The sequence below is a fragment of the Anomaloglossus baeobatrachus genome, chromosome 1 (genome assembly GCF_048569485.1).
Source record: "Anomaloglossus baeobatrachus isolate aAnoBae1 chromosome 1, aAnoBae1.hap1, whole genome shotgun sequence".
Lineage (NCBI taxonomy): Eukaryota > Metazoa > Chordata > Amphibia > Anura > Aromobatidae > Anomaloglossus > Anomaloglossus baeobatrachus.
Genome location: NC_134353.1, coordinates 505,729,870 through 505,755,311, shown reverse-complemented (window position 1 = coordinate 505,755,311; position 25,442 = coordinate 505,729,870). Strand labels below are relative to the sequence as shown.

At 39.7% G+C, this 25,442-nt stretch overlaps 1 protein-coding gene across 4 annotated transcripts in view; it reads right to left on the bottom strand.

Annotated features, from left to right (window-relative positions):
- The window catches only part of PTBP3 (polypyrimidine tract binding protein 3), a 241,291-nt gene that overhangs the window by 18,391 nt on the left and 197,458 nt on the right, over positions 1 to 25,442 (bottom strand). For all 4 annotated transcript variants that reach the window (XM_075315982.1, XM_075315989.1, XM_075315975.1 and 1 more), the window contains 6 exons: positions 24,488 to 24,598; positions 18,390 to 18,564; positions 4,640 to 4,714; positions 3,783 to 3,922; positions 2,863 to 2,896; positions 867 to 959 (listed from right to left, as the gene is read on the bottom strand). In XM_075315982.1, the coding sequence (XP_075172097.1) occupies positions 867 to 959; positions 2,863 to 2,896; positions 3,783 to 3,922; positions 4,640 to 4,714; positions 18,390 to 18,564; positions 24,488 to 24,598 (628 nt within the window). The remainder of the gene's footprint in view (positions 1 to 866; positions 960 to 2,862; positions 2,897 to 3,782; positions 3,923 to 4,639; positions 4,715 to 18,389; positions 18,565 to 24,487; positions 24,599 to 25,442) is intronic.

Below are 25,442 nucleotides of genomic sequence, written 5' to 3'. Positions count from 1 at the left end.
CTATATATATATACATACATACACACACACACAGATATATATCTATATCTATACACACACACACACAGATATACACACACATATATATCTATCTACACACACACATATATATCTATCTACACACACACATATATATCTATCTACACACACACATATATATATGTGTAGAGATATATATATATGTGTATATCTATGTGTGTGTATATATATGTACATGTGTATATATATACATGTGTGTGTGTATATATGTATTATATATATATATGTATTATATTATATATATATATATATATATATATATATATATATAATACAATACATATATATATATATAATACATATATACACACACACATGTATATATATACACATGTACATATATATACACACACATAGATATACACATATATATATATCTCTACACATATATATATGTGTGTGTGTAGATAGATATATATGTGTGTGTGTAGATAGATATATATGTGTGTGTGTAGATAGATATATATGTGTGTGTATATCTATGTGTGTGTGTATGTATGTATATATATATAGATATATGTATGTGTGTGTATATATATATACATGTGTGTGTGTATATATGTATTATATATATATATATATATATATGTATTATATATTATATTATATTATATTATATTATATTATATTATATATAATATATATATATATATACACACACACTATATATACACACACACACACACACACACACACACACACACACACACACACACACACATAGATATACAGATATATATCTACACACATTATATTTATATATATATTATATACACACACACGTTAATATACACATACACACCCGGACGAACCCTTTAAGTTCTCACCAAGTTGTGCTTGAGTTGCATCCGCCATCTGCACCAACGCATTTTCTTTTTTATTAAAGAGAATCTTCACACGATGAACATCCCCGTATACTCCTAAAGGATTGGGAAAATAGAATCATCAGATATATACAATAGTGTACGCATACACAAATGAGCAGGTTCTTGCACTGCAAATTACAAAATATATGAAAACTGCTTAAAAAGAGAAATTCCTGAATAGGTCATTGAACAAATCAGCATGAATTGTTAATCCCAGTACCTATTTCACCTGATTTTTCCGAGAAGAAGGATCCTGACTACAGTGATGGTGGTAAATCCATGTACTTTAGGGTATGTGCACACAATATTTTATTAATGCTGGTGTATCCCCCAGTTATTGAAGCAGAAGATGCTTTAGGAAAATGCTGGCGGTGTAGTTTGTCATCTTTTTAGCCATTTTTGTGGCAGACTTTTTTTTTTTTTTTTTTTTAAACTTCAGGTATAAAATAGCAGCGGTTTACAAGCAGAAGCCGCATAAAAAAAATAGTCCGGTAACAGCAAGTCGTTTTTACATTGCTATATGTATGTGTGATGTCTGACTGGGATCATAGACTCAGGATGGCTGTCACACACAGACTAGTGGCTAGGCGCCCACTCAGCAGGATCCCAAGAACCCTGAAACCCTTTTCCCCTGTACAGGGATCTGGAATTACAACAAGGTCAAGGAGATCGCTGCCTATGGAAGGTTGCAATCCAGGAAAGAGTAGTAATCAGGTAGGGTCCAAACCAGAAGGTACAAAATCGACAGGCAGGAGGGAGGTCAGGAAATTAGGCCAAGGTCAAACCGAAGATGGTAGCGATGTACAAAACACCGCAGGCAGGAGAGTAGTCAGAGAGCAGGCAGAGGTCAAAACTAGGGGATCAGAAGTTCGGGAGCAGGGTGCAACGCAAAAGAAAAGCAGTGTACTACAAGACTATATCTGGCGGCAACCAGCAGAGAGGAGGGGGAAAAAGAAGTGTGTGGTGCCTTCCCATTGGCTGTAGCTGAAAGGTGGTAACTTCAGCTGGAAGACACATGCCACCACAGTCAGTCAGTGGTACGGCAGGTCCCAAGGAAACCCAGCTTTGTGAATGGGCGGAAGCTGCGCCCACCTTAGCCACTGGCACTGACTCCTCCCATATCACCAGCATTGCCCACTTTAAAAATATGGCGGCGCCTGGTGACCCAAGCAGAAGTCGCAGGAGCAGACTCCGGTGGAGACATGACAGTATGTTCATTATTTTTTAACGTTTATTGCGCATTTTATCAGGCAAATTCTAGACAAAATCCATCTGAAAAAGATGTTGTGTGCACACACCCTTGAGAATCCTTCAGACATCAGTATTTCTTGAATGAGTTTTATCTGGGTTTTTAACAGAGCTCATTTTCACTCTACTGCTATCCGTGTATTTCACTGTGGTGCTATTCGTGTTGTGTATTCGTGTTGTGTATTTCACTATTGTGCTATTTGTGTTGTGTTTTTTGTGGACCAAGTGGTCCATACAAAAACACAGAGACAAATCAGATTTTGATGCGAGTCAAGAATCAAACTCACCAATGCAAGTCTATGGGCTCTTAAGAAAATTAAAAAAAACCATAGCACTCAGACATCATGCAGGTGCTGTCTGTTTAACAGACTGCAGGAGAAGGTTGAGATACTTCCTTCAGTTTTCGTTTTCCACATGAGAGGGAAAAAAAAAAAAAAGAAAAAAAAACTGATAAAACTCTGATGGTAAAAATGGACACAATGATCAAACTCTGATGAAACATCGTCGGTTTTTTGCTTACGAGAAATATCAATGACCTCTGTATAATTTTTTACACTCCATGGGTCTCAAGAAATTTTGTGACTTACACTCTTCCCAGCTCTATTTAGGACATGGTCAGACATTCATATTTAACCTTCAGTGTTACTTTTATTTCATCAGTAGTAATATGATTTTATGAATAATTCTACATAAAGAACAAAATTCTTACCGAACAGGATAAATAGGCAATGGGGTAGGATAACCTATTAAAAAAAGACAGACAGTTTAGCAAAACCAATTTACTAGATATGAAACACAAACTTGAAAACAAATAGCCTAAAATGCAATTTACAGCCAGGTTCGATTCAGGCATCCATTAAATACAATCTGATGGTCAAACAGACCACGGGTCTCCTCATCCAAACTCAATAGACTCACAGGTATAGGCGAGTCGCTGAGTTCATGGACATCCTGGTTTGCACTTAGATTGTGTTTCAAAAATGTCTGAATTCCACTCAAAGGGATTGAATAAAAAAACAAAACAAAATAAAAAGAACATTGTTCATGCATGAGCCTTATTAGGACATACCTACATGGAGATCATAGAGGGGCGTCTCTCTAAGATTTTACTTTATATGTCAGAGCAGAATTCTATAATCCTTTAAGGGTTTATACTCTCCAAAATATAGTGTGTCTCTACCACTGCTCTTGGGGGTGTATGACCAATAATCTGCTTTTTATTACATAAAGTCAAAGATGTCTTAAAGAAGTGAATAAAACTAGATTATAATTTCGAGTGCCAGTTGTACATTACAAACCTAGATAACATATAGTGACGCTAGTCATGATCAGACTAAATCCCCCAAATGGTGGGTTTATCCTACGTTGATTGTTGGATAGATGATTGTTGGGGAACTTAAGGATTCGGCATGTCCAATTTCAGACTGCCGAACCTTTTGTATTCCATGATAAGTCGCTGGCAGATTACAAAGGAGCACTCGGTAGAGCAATCGCTCCTATGTTTGGGAGGGACTGATGATATAATTGCCTGTAGAATGATCAACCAACACATATCTAAAGTGTATGAGGGAGGGAGTATGGTCCTTGGTGACTTTTTAAAGTAAACAGTTTAAAAGACATCTGACTTACATCAGGATTTAGATTACTGACTAATAAAACGGAGTGTCCTGGAATAGCAGTCATGCCAGGTATTGACATACGTCCAGTGAGGGCAGAAGTGGTGAGAGCAAGAGGTCCAAGAGCACCTGGTATGCCCGAGACTGACAGTCCTTAAACAGAAATAAATAAGCAGAATAATTAAAAGGCAATATAGTACTACGTTTTCCCAGGATTACAAAAAATGTCCACTTCTTTCCAGATGCTACATCACCTATGACCAAGGACTATATCTGGTATTGCAGCTAAACCCTAATTTGTACAGGGAGGAGCAGCAATACTAGACAAATTCCACAGGAAGAGTGTTTGGAGAAAAACAAATCCTTTTTTCTAACCCTAGCCAAATTTTTAAAGTTTATCTTTTTATAAAATAAAATTAAAAAAAAAAATACACATTCACAAAAAAAAGTGATTACATCCAATAGTGATCTCATGAGAAGAACTGGTTATACAACACAAAAACAGATTACTGAATTAGAAAGTTTATGTATAATGCTTAAAAAAAATTCTAATGGTTTTACATCTCATAATTTTTACCAAATTCCCTTTATGCCCAATGTCTTAAATCCTGACTATGATTAGAAAATCTCAGATAATTCTATTGGGAATTTACGTACGAGTCATCTGCATTACACATTTCTTAAAAGATTATTTATTGGTGATAGGGCCAAGTGCCAAATCTACAACAGAGACCTTATGCAAAAAAAGGTTTCTTAGTAAAAAAAAAAATGCTAGAATGCTAAACGAGATCCATACTGCCTTATAACAGAACATATGTCCGCTGTGAGACTACAACTCCCAGCATGCCTTGACAGGATCGGTACACCTACCTGCCTGAGGGAAGCCAATAGTAGGGGCAAATGCAGCAGCTCCTGCATAAGGTGATGAAATTATACCTGGAGCACCTAAATATAAGAAAATAAAATGTATAGTCAAGTGTGTAAGGGTTATACTGCCGTTATATCTTTTTTAACCCCATGATTGTCAATAAATTCAGGGCTAAATCAGTTATTAAAATGGTAATTGGCTTGACTGGATAGAATGGCTACAACAACGCTTCAAAAATAAACCAGTTCCTAAAATACTTTAACCATATATACAAATAAACATTGCTTCATATACCACAATCCAGAGTGAGGTCACTTGAAGGCCCAACACAAAGCAAACCACTTGAAGTGCTCTGTCATCACTTGTTGATGACAGACAAGTCACTTAAAAAAAAAAATCTCTACTCTATTATAGGATTCAACCCTGAACTCAGGATCCATGGACTGTCATCTTGATTACGAGTATCACTTGAAAACTACTCAACTCTCACATGCCATGGGGAAAAAAAACCCAACAAACAAAATGATGTTCAAGATGGTGTGTGGGTTGTTAGGAATGTAATGTTGCATTTAATCAACTGTTCATGTCATTTCGGCAGGCAGTGGTGAGGTGGGTTCTTGGAGTTGGTGGTAAAATGGTGGTGGTAATCAGGTGGATGGTAACACCCTCCTTTTTCCCCCTCTTGGAATGGTAATTATCTGGCGGACTTTGGGGCTCTCCAGGGTGGGATCCACTGGGAGTCTGTGTTAGGGTAGGATTCCACTTGCAAGAAACTCGAATGTTATCTCACATCGCATCACCCTGGACGGCCTGCCTCTCTCTCGACAGGAGCGGGTCAGCTGCATCTATTTCTATGCAGCCGAGATGCTCCCGTCGGGAAAGAGGCAGTCCATCCTGAGTAATGTGATGCGAGATACGCTCGAGTCTCTCGCAAGTGGAATCCTACCCTTAGGGAAATGGTTTTCTGGTAAGTGGAATCCCCGAGCTGATGCTTGCGGCTGGGGGCAACACCGGATGGTTTTAGCAATATTATGGGAGCGTCCGCTAGATTTTGGAGCTCCAAGAACCTATCTTGCTTAAAGAAATTTATTTACTGTTTTATTTGTGTAATAAAGGGCCAATTTGGCAAATTTATCCAAGCAGGTGTCCTGTGTTTATTGGGGGGGGGGGCGAGGGGGAATCAGTGGGAAAGGAGGTAATGGCATTTGGGGTTTTTTTGGAAGGAAGCTTCTACAATAGAGTACTCATATTATCTAATGTGACCGCTAGATATCGTATTACAGAAGGGAGAAATAACACTGTATTTATAATATAGTGCTGTAAGGAGCAAGATATAGTGGCGCACAGTGCCTATAGCTTCACAACACTCCTGTGCACAAGGATTTTCCAACATAAGACATACGTCTTAGATCAGGTCCCCCAATGTATGGAGTAAGCTCAGGGGAATGAAGATTGTGTCACGTGATCAGAGGTGCATAGGATTCCATTGTCTCCCCCCGCATAACTCCTATTTCCTCTGCCGCCCCTCCACCTCATGGAGAACTGATGGGTTGGCATGGCAGCCGGAGCCCTGATGAAGGCCCCCATGGCTGCCATCTTAGTCCTCTTGTGAAACCTAGCTTCATAGGACATTCTTTTAATTATAAACTGCAATAGAATTGCAGTATATTAAACAAGTGATAGCAGGTTCAAGTTCTCCAAAAGAAAAAAAAAAAAAGACTAAAGTAAAAAAAATAAATAAAAAATGAAAGTATAGAAAAAGAAAAGAGCAAAAACGAGATCTGGGCACAATGGGAAAGTGTTAGATCTTTGCTGCTGTGTTTAAGGCTGTAAGAAAGTGACTGAACATGATGCGTCTTCACGGTAAAGTAGTACCTCCAGGCATCATCACACTCTGGGACTATAGAACATGTGACAATGGCCATTTTACATACAAGACTACTAACAGTTAACAAGCTATAGAAATCCTAATAATCTGCATTATAATACACTGGCACATAAAGTAACATGAATTAACGGGAGCATGTAACATTTCCGTGTGAAAGTCAGTCGATGTGGCAGAATGACACATTCACAATGGGATAATATAAACCTGACAAGATTCATCAGTAGAGAAGAGCAGAACACATTTCATTAAAGATGCGAGACGGCAAAAACAAAAAGTGTGGCATCTTCCTAATTGTACACGGCAATGGAAAAAAGCAGGATGGACGGATTTACAGTATGAGGACCATAGGAATGCCTGTCACTCCGGTCAGGAGTGACATACTCGTAGTCATTATCATGACAAGAAAATTGTAAGCACACCGTATAAGAAGCGGAAAAACGACAGTACATCTCAATAATGAATGCACACAAGCATAATAGTAAGTGGAGCTTATAGATCTGCCCAGCAATCCTAAATACAATGTAGTTACAATATATATTAACCAGTTAAAGTGGATTTATCACTATAACAAATTCTTTGTATGTGAAAGATCTTGGAAAAACAAAACATTTTTCAAATACAATGAATTTCCAAAAATGCATAATTTTTCTAAGCCCCCTGATCACTGGTCGTCTTATTTGCTCCTCATCACTGATTTTGTCCATAAGCAGGGTTCTCCCGGTATGGTAGAGCATGTACAGATTATCCCTGTAGTTAAAAGGTAGATGGGAAGCACACATGGGTCCAGAGTAGAGTTGAGCGAGTTCCTAACTATTCGTACTCGCTATACTCATAATGAGTACTGTCGAATACTCGCGTATTCGTTCTGAATAGCATGTGCAATGCAAGTCAATGGGGAAAACTCGGAATGTAAACGAGTAACTCGAATACCGCACTCTTCACTACGCGCATGAAAAGTACAGCCTTCAGGTTACTCGTTAGATTGCGAGTTTTTCCCCTATAGACTTGCATTCGCTACGAATACGGAAGTATTAGACAGAAAACAGTACTTTTTATCAGCTCACCCAGTTTCCTTTTGTGTGCTTCGCTGCATCCAATTAAAACCGGGCAGTGCAAGGAAGGATATCAGGCAATCCAAGAAACATGTTTGTGGAGAAAAAAAATCCTGCATCTTGTCCGGTTGAAGTATAAATAAAATCAACTTTATTCCATATTCTTTAAAAAATTCCAAAAAAAAGGGGGAAGCCATAAAAACCATACAAGGTGCACTTTTGTAGAAGACGCTTACGCGTTTCGGACTACAGGTCCTTACTCATAGCTTACTTGTTCTCATGTGAGAACCCCTTTTAATACCGGCTATGAGGTGAAATGAGGTAACAGGAAATAGTAGTAACAAATTTGCATATGCCTTATTTGATATAAAACTTTTTTTACTTGTAATTTTTGATATTTTGTAATTTTTTTCATCATAATACTTAATCAAATATCATATGCTACAGACTACTTTTTCAATAATTTCCATATATGCCAATAACATTCTACAATCATAGAAAGTTATTGATACACATTATTTTTTGTGTTATTTGGAGAGACAAACAAAAAACTTCCCCTTTTTTTGGAATTTTTTAAAGAATATGAAATAAAGTTAATTTTATTTATACTGCTGGATTTTTTTTATCCACAAGCGAGTATTAGACAGTATTCGTTATGAGCAATATATATATATATATAATGTCAATTCTTCAGCTCACCCGATTATTGCATCACCTGGGTCCTTTTACCAAGGGACGGTGCAAGAAGGTCAGCTCTGTGTTCATAGAGGCAAAATCCGGCAATAGAAAAAAGTTTTTTCCAGCATTACGTCCAAATGATAAATTTTAAAAATTCATTTTTATTCCATAAAATAAAAACCAACACTAGGTTCAATAGACATCGATAAAGTTTAAAAAAAAAAGTCTTGCGCGTTTTGAGTCCAAGAAGAGCTCTTAGGGGTACTTTGCACACTACGACATCGCAAGCCGATGCTGCGATGCCGAGCGCAATAGTCCCCGCCCCCGTCGCAGCTGCGATATCATTGTGATAGCTGCCGTAGCGAATATTATCGCTACGGCTGCTTCACATGCACTCACCTGCCGTGCGACGTCGCTCTGGCCGGCAAACCGCCTCCTTATTAAGGGGGCGGGTCGTGCGGCGTCACGGCGACGTCACACGGCAGGCAGCCAATAGGAGCGGAGGGGCGGAGATGAGCGGGACGTAAACATCCCGCCCACCTCCTTCCTTCCGCAAAGCCGACGGGTGCCGCGGTGACGCAGGTAGATGTCCCTCGCTCCTGCGACTTCACATACAGCGATGTGTGCTGCCGCAGGAGCGAGGAACAACATCGGACCGTCGCGTCAGCGTAATTATGGAATTCACCGATGATACGATTACGACGATTTTGCGCTCGTTAATCATATCATCTAGGATTTACACACTACGATGTCGAGAGCGACGCAGGAAGTGCGTCACTTTCGACATGACCCCCACCGACATCGCACCTGCGATGTCGTAGAGTGCAAAGCCCGCCTTAGTCTTATGCTAGAATGGGACACATTAAATACAAGTGGATAAATGAACACTCCCCCAGAGTTAGGACGACATATCCGGTTTAACAGAGTCCAGCAGCAAGTAGATTATAGGAGACAGAGGAAAAAAAAAAAAAAACAACATCTTTCGGTCTCCCATAATCTACTGCAGCTGGGCTCAGTTAAACCGAATATATCGTCCTAACTCTGTTGGGGGAGTGTTAATTTATCCACTTGTAGTTAATTAGGCTCTAAACACACAAGAAGGTTTTTATACTTTATGGATGTCCATCCAGCCTAGTGTTGGTTTTAATTTTATGGAATACAAATTAATTTTTAAAATTTATCATTTGGATGTGATGCTGGAAAAACATTTTTCTATTGTCAGTATTCGTTATGAGTATAGTAAGTATGAATAGTTAGATACTCGCTCAACTCTAGTCCAGATAGATAGTGGCATTCTCACAGCAGGCAGTCAGACCGGCAACCAAAGCATGTACAGTACCATTTTGAGCAGTAATCAAAGCATTATGTGTAAAATTGGAGCATTTACATGAAGCTGGAAGACAGTATTATTCTATGTATATAGTATGGCAGAGACTTTAGGCTTGTACTGCACAGCCATTCAGGAATCTATAACAACTATCTGTATGACTTAGGCATGTGCAGCACAAGGCAGGAGTCACAGTTACTGAAGAACGGATCACTAAGTGCTCTTGGCCATACTACAGGCAGACACATTTATAGGACAATGCTGTCTGCCAGCCACGTATAATTGCTCTAATTGTCACATGCAAATCTGAAAATAAGGAGCGCTAATAGTGTAATACCAGATGGATAGGTACGGTATATAGGAATATACACTCACCGAATTAGGTTGTGAAAGTCACAACCACTAGTACGTATGAGATACTAGCGTCTGCTGCAGCCCCACATGGATGAACATTCAAAATGGAGTAGAGAAGGGGTTAACACCGCTCATCAGCCAAAATGATGATGTGGAGATGTTGATGGTAATAAACTACGGTATCTTTTTATTCCATAGGTCTACGTGTTTCGAGGTGAAAACATCTTCCTCAGGACCAGTACATCAACAGAAGTACCTCTGTTGATGTACTGGTCCTGAGGAAGAGGTTTTCACCTCGAAACGCGTAGACCTATGGAATAAAAAGATACCGTAGTTTATTATCATCATCTCCACATCTTTATTTTGGCTGATGCGCGGCCTTAACCCCTTCTCTACTCCATTTTGAATTCTAATTGTCACATAGCAGTTTTATTACTGCTGCTCATAACAGCTGGCTGTCAATCCTGGAGGAGTGAAGCACATTATGCTGTGAGAATATCGCTGTCTACCTGGATCCACGCAGAGCTATGCCTGCACTCCCACATCGGCTAAACAACAGATATCATCTGCGCATGTTTGGCCAGAGATAGGGAATCCTGCTGGTGGACAATAGGTGGTGTGAAGCAACTTAGAACAACAGTTATTAAGCTATATAGGTAAGAAATGAATACATTATTTTTAAATGAAGAAACAATTGTTTATCCAAAATCTTTTAGACAGGAAAAGTTATGGAGAAATCCATTTAATCTTTTCATGCTGGATATATTTTGGATCACTGTGATTGCCCTTTTTCCATAGCAAAAAGAGTGGGTATATGAAAAAAAATGCAAACAGTGTTTCAAAAATGTTTGAACAATCAAGCAGAATTAAACAAAATAATAAGCAAAAATAAGCAAAATAAAATAAATAATAAAATAAAATAAATAAAATAATAAAAACAAACAAAATAAAACAAAAAAGTGCAATTAGTCAGTAAGATAGCCATGGGTTTATAACTCACAGGAATCTTTATATTTCTCTGGGCCCCAAAAGGCAATAACCTATAACAACCTTGCATCAACAGGCTATGAAATCATTACTGAGGACCAAGCTGTATATTAGAAAATCGGGGCAACTTTGGCTCTCTTGTTCAAGTTATAGTTCTGAGAGAACAACAACATGCAAATCACAAAGAGCATATTACCTGCAATGTTTCTTTTTCTACTTTTACATAGTTCTTCATAATTTTATCAACAAATACAGTCATGGCTGAAAATTGCTGGCACCCTTGAAATTGTTCCAAAAAATGAAGGACTTCTCCATGAAACTTATTGCAATTACACGTTTGTTATACACGTTTATTTCATTTCTTTTGCATGTATTGGAGCAACAAAAAAAAAAAAAAAAAAAATAACATAAAAAGAGGCAAATTGGATATAATTTCAGACAAAACCTCAAAAATGTGCCAAACAAAATTGTTGGCACCTTCAATTTAAATAGTTGGTTGCTCTCCCTTTGGAAAAAAATAACAGCAATCAGTCGCTTCCTATAACAATTAATAATCATCTTACATCTCTCAACTGTAATTTTGGACATTTCTTTTGCAAACTGCTCTAGATCTCTTATATTTTAAGGGCGCCTTTTCCCAACATGAATTTTATGATCTCTTAACAGGTGTTCAATGGTGTTTAGATCCAAACTCACTGGTGGCCAGGTCAGAACTCTCCAGAGCCTTGTTTCTATCCATTTCAGGGTGCTTCTTCAAATATATTTGGGGTTCTTGTCCTGCTGGAAGAACCAGCTTTCTGACACTGGGCACTACATTAGGACCCAATATCTTTTGGATATTTTCAGATTTCATGATGCCTTGCCACAGCCAAGGCACCTAATGCCAGAGACAGCAAAACAACCCTAAAACATCTTTGAACCTCCACCTTTTTTGATAAACAGAATGACGTGTTTTACCAAAAAGCTCCCTCTTGGTCTCATCTGTCCAGAAGATACTTACCCAGAAGGATTTTGGCTTACTGACGTACATTCTGGCAAACTGCAGTGTATTTTTTTAGGTCTGTCAGCAGTGGGGTCCTCCTGGGTCTCCTGCCATAGTGTTTCATATCATTCAAATGTTGTTAGATTGTTCTCACTAACACTGATCCACCTTGAGCTGACAGGACAGCTTGAATTTCCTTGGAACTTGACTGGGGTTGCTTATTCACCATCTGAACTATCCTGGGTTGCAATCTTTTCCTATCACGTTCAGGGTGAGTAGCTACAGTCCCATGGGTTGTAAACTTCTTGATTATGTTGCTTACCATGGACAAAGGAACATGAAGCATGTTGATATTTTGGCTCTCAAATCCTCTGACCGTTCTCTTCTTTCTGTTGTCCCCATTTAGTGTGGCACACACAGACACACAATTCAGAGAGTAAGTCAACTTCTCCCCTTTTATCTGGTTTCAGCTGTCATTTTCATATTGCCCATGCCTGTTAGTTACCCCAGGTGAGTTAGAACGAGCATCATATGCTTGAAATAAAGTTGTTTACCCACAATTTTGTAAAGGTGCCAGCAATTTGACAGGCCCATAATTGGGGTTGTGTGTCAAATTACGTCTAATTTGCCTTTTTCCCTCTATTTTTTGTGTAGAACAAAATAAGTGCAATTGCATTAATTTCTGGGGAAAACAAGTTAATTTTCTTGAACAATTTCAAGGGTCCTAACTAGTGTTGAGCGAGTAGTTAGCTATTTGTACTCACTAGGCTGTTAGCGAGTACTGCCCGCTACTCGCATATTTGTTACGAGTAGCACGCACAATGCAAGTCAATGGGAAATACTCTCTAAGTAGCTAGTAACCCGAAAGCCGTACTATTCGCTACTCACACGAAAAGTACGGCTTTCGGGTTACTTGCTACTTAGAGAGTATTTCCTATTTACTTACATTGTGCCTGCTACTTGTAACGAACATGCGAGTAGCGGACAGTACTCGCTAAAAGCATAGCGAGTACGAATAGCTTACTACTCGCTCAACACTTGTGCTAACACTTTCGGCCATGACTGTAATCCCTTTATCACTAAAACGAGAAGGGTTTCTGATTAAAACATATGAAAAAGAAGTACATTTTAATAAATGTGTTTTTCTGTGGGTGTGTGTCCTGGACATACTTGGACAAAAAAAAAAATGCTCAAGTAGCAGTAAATATTATAATTGATAGATCTAATAGCTGTCCTTGATTTGTCAAAATTTACTTAATAGGATATAAAACAAATTCTGAACCTAAAGGGAGTCTGTCAGCAGAAAATGATTGTTGAATGCCACCTTGTTGTGCCTTAGTAGTTCACAAGGGTGTACAAAGTGCCCGGGCTTGGTTTGAACAGTCTTTTTAAGCTGACAAACATCCTTTCAGCATATTGTGAGTGAATGGAGCTTACAAGCAGACACAGCTGCCAACATCACTCACCAGAGCCTGCTGCCTGCTGCCTGCTTTTGAAGCAGCCAGACGAGAAGTCAGAAATATACAACTAGCTTCTATTCCTTCTATTGTTGTATTTTTTTTATTTTAACCCTACCATTTGTTAAATCCATAAAACAAGCTCGTAATGATTGCTCATTCCTTTCAAGCCAAGTCAGAACATTTTTACATGTATACAGAGGGTGAAACAAGTATTGAACATATCACCAATTTTCTAAGTAAATATGATTCGAAAGGGGCTATTGACATGATTTTCTCACCAGATGTTTCTAAAAACACATTCAATCCACACAGGCAAAGAAAAATCAAACAATAGATGTCCATAAATTACGTGATGAGTAATAATGAGAAATGACAAAGGAAAAACGTATTAAACACATGAAGAAAGGTACAAAAAGCCATGGAAAGTCATCAAACCAGCAAAGTAATCCTGCCACTTAGTGAAAAATATCATCTACTTCAACTAATGTCCTATAAAAATGTGTCTCATTACAAAAAGTGCCACACAAGAAATGTCTCATGACTGGTAAAACCAGTGAGCGGCCTCAATACTTTCATAAACTTATCGTTGCAAAACATTCTGATGGCATTGGTAACAGATGAATTGCTAAACTACTGAAGGTTGGGGCCATAATCTGGAACTGGAAAGAATATCATTCACCATAAACCAGCCACAACCTGGTGCTCCCCACAAGATCTCAGTCAGGAGTTAAAATAATTATCATAAGAGTTATCCAAGAGCCAAAAATGACCTGTGGAGAACTACAGAAAGACCTGGATTCAGCAGGTTACAATGGTGTTAAAGAAAACAATAAGTAATGCACGCTATCACAACAGCCTGTATGCACAATCGCTAAGCAAGACTCCATTGCTGAACAAAAGCATGTTCAAGTACGTTTAAAGTTTGTTCAACATTTAGACAAGCTTATAAAATCCTGGCAGAATATAGTTTGGTCAGATAAGACGAAAATTGACCTCTTTGCATGCCATAATGCACACCAGATTTGGAGGCCAAAAGGCACTGCAAATTATACCAAAGCACTATACAATCAGTGAAGTTTAGAGGTGGAAACATCATGGTGTGAGGCTGTTTTTCAGCATACAGCACTGGCAAACTATGTAACTGAAGGAATGATGAATGGATGATGTACATAGACATTTAATCTGCTGCCACCTACCAAAATGATGCAGATTAAACAAGGATGGAGTTTTCAGCAAGACAAGAATCCTAAACAAACAGCCAAGGAAACATTCAATTGGTTTCAAAGAAAATAAAGCTGCTAGAGTGGTCCAGCCAATCACCTTATCTGAATCCAGCAGAAATAATATGGAAGTAACTGAAGCTCAGAGTTCATAGAAGGAGCCCATAGAACCTTCAGGACTTATAGAATGTTTGTGTGGAAGAATAGGACAAAATCATACCCGAGTAATGCACGCAACTAGTTTCTACATACAGAAGGAATCTTGAAGCGGCCATCACCAAAGGCTTTATACGGAGTTCTAAAGTAATTTCAGTAAGTGTGTGATAACTCAGCGTCAATGAGGAATATCTGGCCACTAGTGTAAGGGTGAACTATTCTTAATTATGCCAGACGTATTATTCTTTTGTTCAGTGAGCAAAGAGATATGGGCCATTGTTTCTGGAGGGACTGTCAGGTGGCCTTTTTATATTAAAAAAAAAAAAAAAATAGATAAGTCCTGCTCAAACATCTTATTTTTTCAATATTTGATTCAAATGAAGTACACTACATAGCAAACATGGGACGCATGAGTGGAGTGGTGTAATCATTGATTACGCTATTCATGCGTCCTTTGTTTGCTATGTAGTGCACTTCTTTTGAATCAAATATTGAAGAAATTGCATGTTTGAGCCGGACTTTTTTTTTCTATTTATTTATTTTTTATTTTTTTTTTTTTTATAAAAAACGGGCACCGGACAGTCCCACCAGAAACAATGGCCCATATCCCTTGACTCACCGAATCCCTACTGATTGCAAGAGATATAAAAAGGAGTCTGCTGCTATCACCAGTGATTCTACAGGACTTCAGCCTAGGGACTAGCCTCTGCTACCAAACACTGAGTCCACAAATTCATTTGGAAAACCCAGGTTGGTCACCTGGCCACATATGTCACTGTGCTTGCTCGGCTTCCTAATTTGACAGCCATCTCCTCTCAGTGGGTGCCTGTCAAATGTAAAGTGCTGATGGTTGGGGTAGTGGCCCTCGATGTCCAGAAGCCATGGAGGTTCCAATACTTGCCGCGTTAGCAGAAAGGTGAGACACTCTAACTTGTACAACCTCGTGTCCTTGCTGGAAATGTATAAATATTTTGTTTGTTGGTAACCCAATGAAGTCTTACTAAATTGTGGTAACCTCACCCTATGCTGTTTGAGTAGCGTTCTACCATGGAGAAGGAGTATGGGCACTCAATAGGAAGACCGCTGGGACGTGTGCTTTTTTAAAAGACAGCCAGGCCAGCGGACGAGAGCACCCTTGTGTTTCCACAGAGTGTTTAATACTTTTTTTCCAGTGTCATTTTTTATTAGTACACACAACCTAATTTATGTATATTTATGGTTTGATTTCTTTGCCGGTGTGGATTTGATGGATGGTTAACAGCGTTTGTGAGAAATTATTGTCAATAGCACCATTAGAAATGTACAGTATTTATTTAGAAAATTGGTGAGGTCTTCAATACTTTTTTTCACCTGCTGTATGTATTCATGGAGGAAATCTCAACTAGCATTGAAATATAAAAACATTAGGATTCAGCGTAATCTGTTTATGGACTCCACATTAACTAAAGGAAGTGCGCGAGCACTTGGAGTAATAAATGTGTTGCTTAGCAACTAAACAGAGATCACATTATGTACAATCCCCTATATTGTGAAATCAAATGTTAAATTGCTGTAAAATGGAAATGTATATCCTATATCAGGCTGAAAAGCCCATAGGTTTGTATCCCAGGATTGTCATTGCATTAGTCATTTTGCAAGATTCTGGAAGACGTAAGAATCTAGCATCATTAGAGCGGAGAAAATTGGATGTAAAGATGCATTTGTAGTGTTGAGCATAGGACCAAATAAAAATACATGAATTATAAATATCTAAAAAATACACTATTGAAAAAAGTATTGGGACACACCTCCTAAATCATTGATAAAGGTTTTAATTCATTCCTATTGCCCCTGGTGTATAAATTCCAGCCCCTAGCCCAGTAGTCTGCCTTTTACTAGCATTTGTGAAAGAATGAGTTGTGATACTAACCCACAGATGTGGGGTTAATCTGCAGGCTAATAGCATTTTGAAGCTGTGCAGCCACTGAACTGAGAGCCTAGCTACCAGGAGGAAATTAACTTTATTCCTCTCGCCAGCCTCGGCACTGCCAGGAGAAACTACGACCTGGTACTGATTGACAGCCAGCTCTGTACGGAAACAAAACACAGCTGGCTATCAGTAAGTTCCATGGACTTTATTACAGCCACCACTCATTATGTACCGAGCAGTGACTGCAGCTCCGCTGGCTGTGCCTCTATGACTGAAAGCCTATGGCTGCTGGGAGGAATAAAGTTTATTTCCTCCCGGCAGCGGGGCTCTCAGTGCAGGCAGCTTCAGAGCGCAATTAACCCCACATTTGCAGGTTAATAGCTTTTTTTTGGGGGGGAAGGGGGGGTTCTGACATGTTACCTATAGATTTAGCATGAGTTGTTAAAAAGAAATGCAGCAGAAATGCTATTATGTAAGCCAGGAAAAGAGATTCTCTCCATGGCAATGTATAAAGACAGTATATTATCAAAACAGGTCATCTGAGCCATCTCACCAAACACCAAAAGCACCTGTGCCATTTGGACAATAGCCATAAAGAAAAAAATACAGTGGACTCCTCCCCATTGACTGACTGCCACAGAGCACCCAGGCAGATATATCAGTGTCTTTAATAAGGATGGCATATTCTGCTAAATAGGTCTACTCTAAGGCTGCATGCCCACGATCAGGGTTCACAGCGTTGTGGACACTTTTCACTGCGTCCAAAACACTACATTGTACAGTACAAGCACAGTTGGATGGGATTTATAGAAATCTCATGCCCACTGTGCCTGTTTTTTCCACAACAAAAACTGACACGTGGTGCGGCTTCCCAAGCTACAGCCTGTCAATTAATTGCTACGGAGCTGCAAGTGTTCTCCGCAGGGATAACAGAGAGAAAGTCCGCAGCTGCCCAAACCCTGATCTTGGGCACGGGCCGCTGTGGTCTCCTGTGGAGAGCACTCGCAGCCCTGCAGGAAATGTTGCAGCATGTCCGGATCGTGGGCACATACCCTATGCAGAGCTAAGCCTTAAAAAAGAAAACACATTTCACATAAAAGGAGCAGTTTTTGTGTTTTATCCCTTTATTGACAAGACAATATATATAATAAGCCAGAAATTTAAAAATTCTGTTATGGCTTCAATATTAGAACTAAATTCTTATATTTAATCACCCCTACATTTTAAAAATACATATAGCAATTCCAACTAAAATGTTTACCAACATATCAATCATCAAGATTTTTCTTTTTTTTTTTTTCAGTCTCTAAAAGGAAATTATAATATATATATGTATATGTATATGTATATATATATATATATATATATATATATATATATATATATATATATATATATATATATATATATATATATATATATATATATATATATATATACTTACCTTAAATTTTAATTAAAAAGCACTATGATTCATCATTTGTGCTAAGCGCTTGTAAAATCAGGATACATGAAGAAACTAATGAGAGGTTACTGGAAAAATTGTAGGCGACAGAATAAGAGTCCCCGAGGTGTGCTATATTAGTAGCCATTTAATGTTTCAAGCATATATTATAGAACAGTAGATGTGTGGATTTCCAGAACTGACAAAGTAAATGTAAAGAGTGTTGGGTATTTTGTGACCTTGAGGTTTAGCAGGTTTGAAGAACCCTTAAACATCATCCAAAAACAGTACCTACCAAAAGCAGCTGCCATTGTGGCATCAAGGGATGGCTGTCCATCTCCAGTAGGCAGGTCAAGGCGTGTGAAGTCTCGGCTCTTATCATTGTTGTATTTGACATTAAGGCTTGCCAGCTTCGAGGATTCAATACGCAATGTGCAGCAGGCATTGTAAATATTCTGCCCATCTAGAGCCTAGAAACAGAAATATATACACAGATCACATTTTGGTAACATTTATTTTAATTTACACACATGGAAATCCAACTTTGTATTCCTACTGTTACATAAATCAATGTAGTAGCAAGTATGTAGGATTTGTGACAACGTGGCATTATCGACACACACACACACACACATACATATATACACACACACACACACACACACACACCCCTTCATGACTAAAATTGAAAAAAAAAAAAATCTACAATTCAACACAAAAAAGCAACATTAATTGGACAATATCTCAAAAGCTTTGATAAGCTGAATGGGCTATTGCCTTGATAATCCATCATAAATTAAGCAGGTAAAAGGTCTGGAGCTGATTCCAGGTGTGTGAGTTGGACGTCCATTGAAGACAACAGTGGTGAATGATAGCAGCATCTTTTCCATGGTTAAGAAAAAAAACCTTTCACAACATCCACCCAAGTGAGGAATAATCTCCAAGGAGTAGGTGTTTCAGTATCGAAGGTCACCATAAAGACAAGACTTCATGAGAGCAAATACAGAGGGTTTACCACAAGATGCAAACCATTAATCAGCCTTAAAATTAGAAAGGCTTGTTTAGACTTTGCCAAAAAAAAAAAAAAATCATTTAAGAAGCCAGCCTAGTTCTCGAAAAGCATTCTTTGGTCAGATTAAAATAAGAACAACCTGTAAATTGATAAAAAGAAGAAAGTATGGAGAAGGCTTGGAGTGGCTCATGATCCAAAGCATGGCTAGTGTTTAATGTTGATGTTACTAAAGACCGAAGCAGTCAGAAGAATTTGGAAATGTACAGGGCTATAACATCTGCTCAAATTCAACCAAATACAGAAGGTTGATTGGACGACGCTTTACAGTACAGATGGACAATGGCCCAAAATATACTGCGGCAGCAAACTGAGGTGGAATATTCTGAAATGGCAGAGTCAATCACCAGATCTCAATCCCATCAAGCCTGCATTTCACATGCTTAAAAAGGAACCTGTCACCAGATTTGGAGAGTATAAACCGCGGCCACCACCAGTGGGCTCTTACATACAGTACACCGTGTGCAAAATTATTAGGCAAGTTTTATTTTAGAGGATTTATTTATTACTGATCAACAACTATGTTCTCAATCAACCCAAAAGACTCATATCAAAGCTTAATATTTTTGGAAGTTGGAGTGTTTTTTTTTTTAGATTTGGCTATCTTAGGAGGATATCGGTTTGTGCAGATAACTATTACTGTGCAGAATTATTAGGCAACTTAATAAAAACCAAATATATTCCCATCTCACTTGTTTATTTTCACAAGGTAAACCAATATAACTGCACAAAATTTAGAAATAAACATTTCTGACATGCAAAAACAAATCCCAAAAAAACTTAGTGACCAATATAGCCACCTTTCTTTATGATGACACTCAACAGCCTACCATTCATAGATTCTGTCAGTTGCTTGATCTGATTACGATCAACATTGCGTGCAGCAGCCACCACAGCCTCCCAGACACTGTTCCGAGAGGTGTACCGTTTTCCCTTCCTGTAGATCTCACATTTTATGAGGGACCACATGTTCTCTATGGGGTTCAGATCAGGTGAAAAAAGAAAGGAAGTTGCCTAATAATTAAGCACACCTTATATAGGGTGTTGATGTCATTACACCACACCCCTCCTCAATACAGAGATGCACGTCATCTGATTTACTTAATTGGTAGTTGGCTCTCAAGCCTATACAGGTTGGAGTAGGCTAACATGTATAAAAAGTATCATGTGATCAAAATGCTCATTTGCCTAATAATTCTGCACATAGTGTAGATTACTGTATAGAAGAGCACAGTCTGATCTGTAGAACGTAAAAATAACTTATTATACTCACCTAGGGGGCGGTCCAGTCCGATGGGTCTTGCTGCTCTTCGGTCCGGTGCCTCTGTACCGCCCCGCGCTCGGCCGTAGCCGAGCCGCTCGGATCCGGGCTCGTTTGGTGGGTGGCTTGAGCGCCTCCGGACTCGGGGGTCACATCGCTCTGAAGGGAGGCTGGCGCTACGTGAGGGGATTTCGGTGGGGAGGTTCACGGCCGAGGCCGTGATGTTTAGGGATGTAAGTTTGTAACGTCACCCACGGGTTGTGGTGAGTGTGGACACCACCGCTGCTGTTAACTAGGCTCCTGGGGACGGTGTTGTGCAGCCTGGTGTTGACCCCTCCGTGGGCAGGGGGTGATGGTCCCGGGGCCCGGTGGTTGCGAGGTGCAGGTGCAGTGTGGTGCGCAGCCCGAGGGCACTGTTGTACTCACTATGACAGATACACCGGAATCTCTGGTAAACCAAAAGGATGGTGGTCGGTGCCCGCAGCCGGCTGCGCTTGGTCCCCCACCCAGTTCGGTGGTTCCCACCTTTCTCCTGCACCTCTTTTTGTAGAACTTGACTGCCTATGCTTCAGCAACGGTAGTCCGCTCCCCGGCTTTATGTGTGTCAGGGAACCAGTTTGCCTGCAGGCGCTGGCCCATGGGATCTCTCTGCCTGTGCGATGGCTTTCTATCCCCCTCGGTGGGCTGTTGCCATCTTTCGGGTCTTGGGACGGGAAAGGACCTAAGGTCCAGACCTCAATCAGTAAATTTGACGTGGTCCAGCGGCTTCTGGACCTCGTTCTGGGTCTGAGTACCCCTCCTGGCGCTCCGGTTTCCAGTTGGTTCCCCGGTTCGGTACCGGCTGGCCACTACCCTGCCCCGGTCCCTTACGGTTCCACCAGCTATCTTCCCGGCTCCTGCAGGCGGCAACCACCATCTGCCTCCTGGTCACAGGGTATCCAGGCTACGACCCAGATCCCTGACAGACATTTTCACTTTGCTACTGCTCTCCTCTCTAACAGATCAGTTTGTGTTTTCCCGCCTCAGGCTATCCGAACTCCTCGGTGGGTGTGGTCAACCACCTGGCTCCGCCCCCTGGTGTGAACGTCAAGACCTGAGAGGGGTGACTCAGGGTTTTTAGGTTGGCTGCTGTTACCTTATTAGGGGACGGTTGTTTGTGCAACGGCCTACCTGGGACCACCTGGCTAGTCCAGGGCGTCACACCTCCTCTCTGTGGTGATTGTTGTCCTCCTTCTACCCAGTATGGATGATGTAGCCAGCATTGGGGTCCTGTGCAGGCGAACTTTGACCTGCCCTCCTCAGGGCAGATCAAAGTATTGTAGTGTGCAAGCGCGGGCGGTCTTTAACCCTTCCTTGTGCATTACAGTACCTAACGGAATATATACAGACATGTGCGTTTATAATATATATATATATATATATATATAATTTATTATAGACATACATATTATATATATATAAAAAAAAATTTCACATAAGCAGTTCAATTTAGTTCCCATTTATGTTCCATGTGCTCCTTCAGAGTTTAGAAGGTAGCGCAGAAGCAAGCCGTGTTGAGGTGTTAGAGACTTCCGTAAATCTGTTTTACGCAGTTCTTTATGAAGCTTGGACAACCTCCAGCTAATGGATTTAAGTTCTTTTACCCTTAGGCTTGTAGGGGGTTTTCAGGAAGAGTGAAAAGCAGCATAAAAAGGAAGCAACACATTATGCTCGTAATGAAAACCAGAACTAGAGCCATATGTTTTAAAGCAGGGCTTACTATGGCAAGTGGCTTTTGAATGTGTTGTGGCCATTACTTGGAAAGATTTATTTTTGCCTGATTAAGGTCGGATAAATCTCACCACATAAAACTACTGTAAAACAACTAGAGAACGTTTCAAATGGGAAAGCATTAAAGCCAGGGATCACATAGGCATTTTGCTTTGACACTCCATTTTAATGAGGCTAAAAAGTATTTTATTTTGCTATTCATTGCAGGTCCAAGTAGTCACATCCCCACCGATCAACAAGTTACCCCTTATCCTAAAAAACAGTAACGAAATCCAGCACTCAATTGTTAAAAATCCATATTTTACGTTATAGCATCATGTGAAATTCTACCAATGGAACCTTTACATTTTGATAAATTTATAAATAATTGGATTACGGTCAGACGTCAAGTGCAATCCATGTCTAGAAAGCAGAAGCGTTGAGATGGATTAAAGGAAGTGGGGGAGAAAACAATCCATGGGAGAAAAAGGACATTCTAGCTCCTACAATGCTAGCAGAATGCTAATAAAAAGAAAAAAACATCCTGTACATAAGAGACTGGCAAATAATATAGTTTGAGAAACAGGACAGTTCCTAGACATATTAGATTAGTATGTGCACCAAAAGCAAGTTTATCTTTTTGAGGGGGATGAGGGCAGTAAGACTATACCGGATGAGCTCAGTTGTGGAGCTGCACCGCATAGCTCTGTTAACTGCGTAACAAGGTAGTGGGGTTGTCGTATTACCCCTTGAAGACACTAAATCGCCTTATAGTATTGTTTTATATCGGCTTTGTTGCCTGCAGTACTACCACTGGGCACGGTTTTCCTTTTGCAAGGTTTACATTCCCCTGAGAGCTGTAGCAATCTCAATGATAGGGTTAACACTTAGCCAGCCATGGAAGTGGGTGGAGTTACAGAGAACAAAATGTGAGGCAGTCCCTAGTAGAAGCTGAGTGGAGTATGGGAAGGATAGGAGCAGAAAAGTGTAGTGAGTTGTTGTAGAGTACAAGTGAGCAAGAACATAATCAGACGTTAGTGGCAACGAACGTTTATCACGAAAGTAAGTGGGTGTTACCCGCATGAGAGCAGTCTTTGACAGGAGTGAATCCAGTGTTTGCCGGCTGTGAAAGGAGACCTTGTAAGAGAAAGGAGCTGCCTAGCCGGAAACACGTGAAGAGGGTATCTGCTCAAGGTGCAGCCTTCGTAAGGTCATAGTCAGTTGCTTGGGTACAAGAGTCAGAGTTACATATTGGCCCATGTGGTCTTGGACAGAAAAAAGAAGGAGGTGTCCCTCATTTATTTAGCCAATTCACTACACACAACTAGAATGCCATTGCCAGAAGTTATTAAGCGTGTAACTCTATTTGATATAGAAGATAAAGTGGTCTGCTGATTGTTGCCCTATGACCCAAGTTGTTGGCCAAGTAAGGTGTGCCTGGTTTATAACAACTCATCTGGTTTCCTGATGCTGTAGATAAAAGGGACTTGAGGAACAGAGACACCCAAGTCCGAAGGTGTTCAAGGTAAACGGGTCAAACACACAGAGCAACCCCACTTTTCTGTAGCATGCTGTGCTGCCGAATATCCAACACTCGCCCATGGAGACTGCCCCATGCTACCTCACAATTGTGTAGCAGTCTGATCGCAGCCACTATGCAGTTGATGGAGCGGTGTTCCACTCTGCAACGGAGCAAATCTGGCAGCCACCAGCTTATCGGCAGGGATAAAGTGTCACACTCCCACCAATTCAGAAACTGATGATCTATCCTAAAGATAGGCCATCAATTTAAACGTTCTAGACAACCCACTTAATATAAAAAGCCAATGGAGTTACACCATATGCATGACAAAATGGAAAAAGTCTTCTGACTGTACAAAGGTCATTTGCCACATGGCGGCACAACAATAATGGATTTAGCTCTGCTAAATAGAAGACACATCCAAACAAAACATATGAAGAATGACAGTTTTGTGCAATGGCTTGCTCACTTGAAAGACAACCGGTTCTATGCAGTGCTTAAAAAAGGTGGATACATTTTCTCCTGATCATCAGCTTGGGCTTTACCACTTATCTCGATGTTGCAAAATAGGTCAGCCATTGTAGAGCTGGGTCCAAGAACATTTCAGACTTGCTCATTACTGAAGGTCTTTGTTTACCAGGCACATTTACACAAAGCAGCTTTGTAACTCTGATAATACACAGCATAAGACTGCCAACATTCAGGAGTAACTGTAAAACATGCAGAATATATTTTTCTCCCCCCACCAGCCCATCTCCGGTAATAAGTATGTGCGTCATATGCCTCCCTTACCACTTTGGCGTGATGTGCATTCATTGGATCAGCATACTGAAGCAGAGCCTGGAACTGGTTGTTCTTTGTAAATGTGATAATTTTCAGTACTGTTCCAAACTTGGAAAAGATCTGTGACACAAGGCAGAAATGAAAAGTATTAAACATTTCACCATTACTCAACGATCGCTCAACGATTCAAAGATGTAAAAGAATGAGACAAAAGAGGGCCACTTAACAAATATAATGGCAACAACTCAAGATTATCATGAAACCAAAAGAAAAGAGTCTTTAAACTTGCCAAATGACAAATATACCCAAACAAGCCATAATTATGAATGTATAAAACATTTTATTTTTATAATGCTGCAGGGATATTGCTTTTTCCTACCTGTGGGTTATTCTAACCCTGATAAGTCTGCCGTAACTCAGTGGAGACTTGCTCTCCTTGAATAAATGCCTGGGACACGTGGGGTTTTCCCCTCTAGCACTAATTCCCTTGGTCCTATGTTATGTATTGCCTTTAATTTAATTTCCCTGCAGCCTTATAAAAATAAAATGTTTTGTACATTCATAATTATGGCTTGTTTGGGTATATTTGTCATTTGGCAAGTTTAAAGACTTTTCTTTTGGTTTCAAAGATGTAAAAGAGTAAAATTAGAATATACTACAGTGCATACACTTTCCTTCATAACATTCATTAAGGCTATGTGCGCACTAGAAAAGTGATTATTCTCAAGAAAATTTCTTGAGAAACTTCTGGGAGTTGAAGATTACCGCACCTGCGGTAAAAAAACCGCGCCAAACCGCGGGAAAAATGCATACATTTTTGCGTCGGTTTTGCCGCGTTTTTTCAGCAGGTTGGTCCCTGTGGTTGTTTATGCAATAAATAATATAGATAATAGATGGATAAAGGGAAATATGGATAGATAAATAGATAGAGAGAGAGATAGATAAAGATAGATAGATATAGATA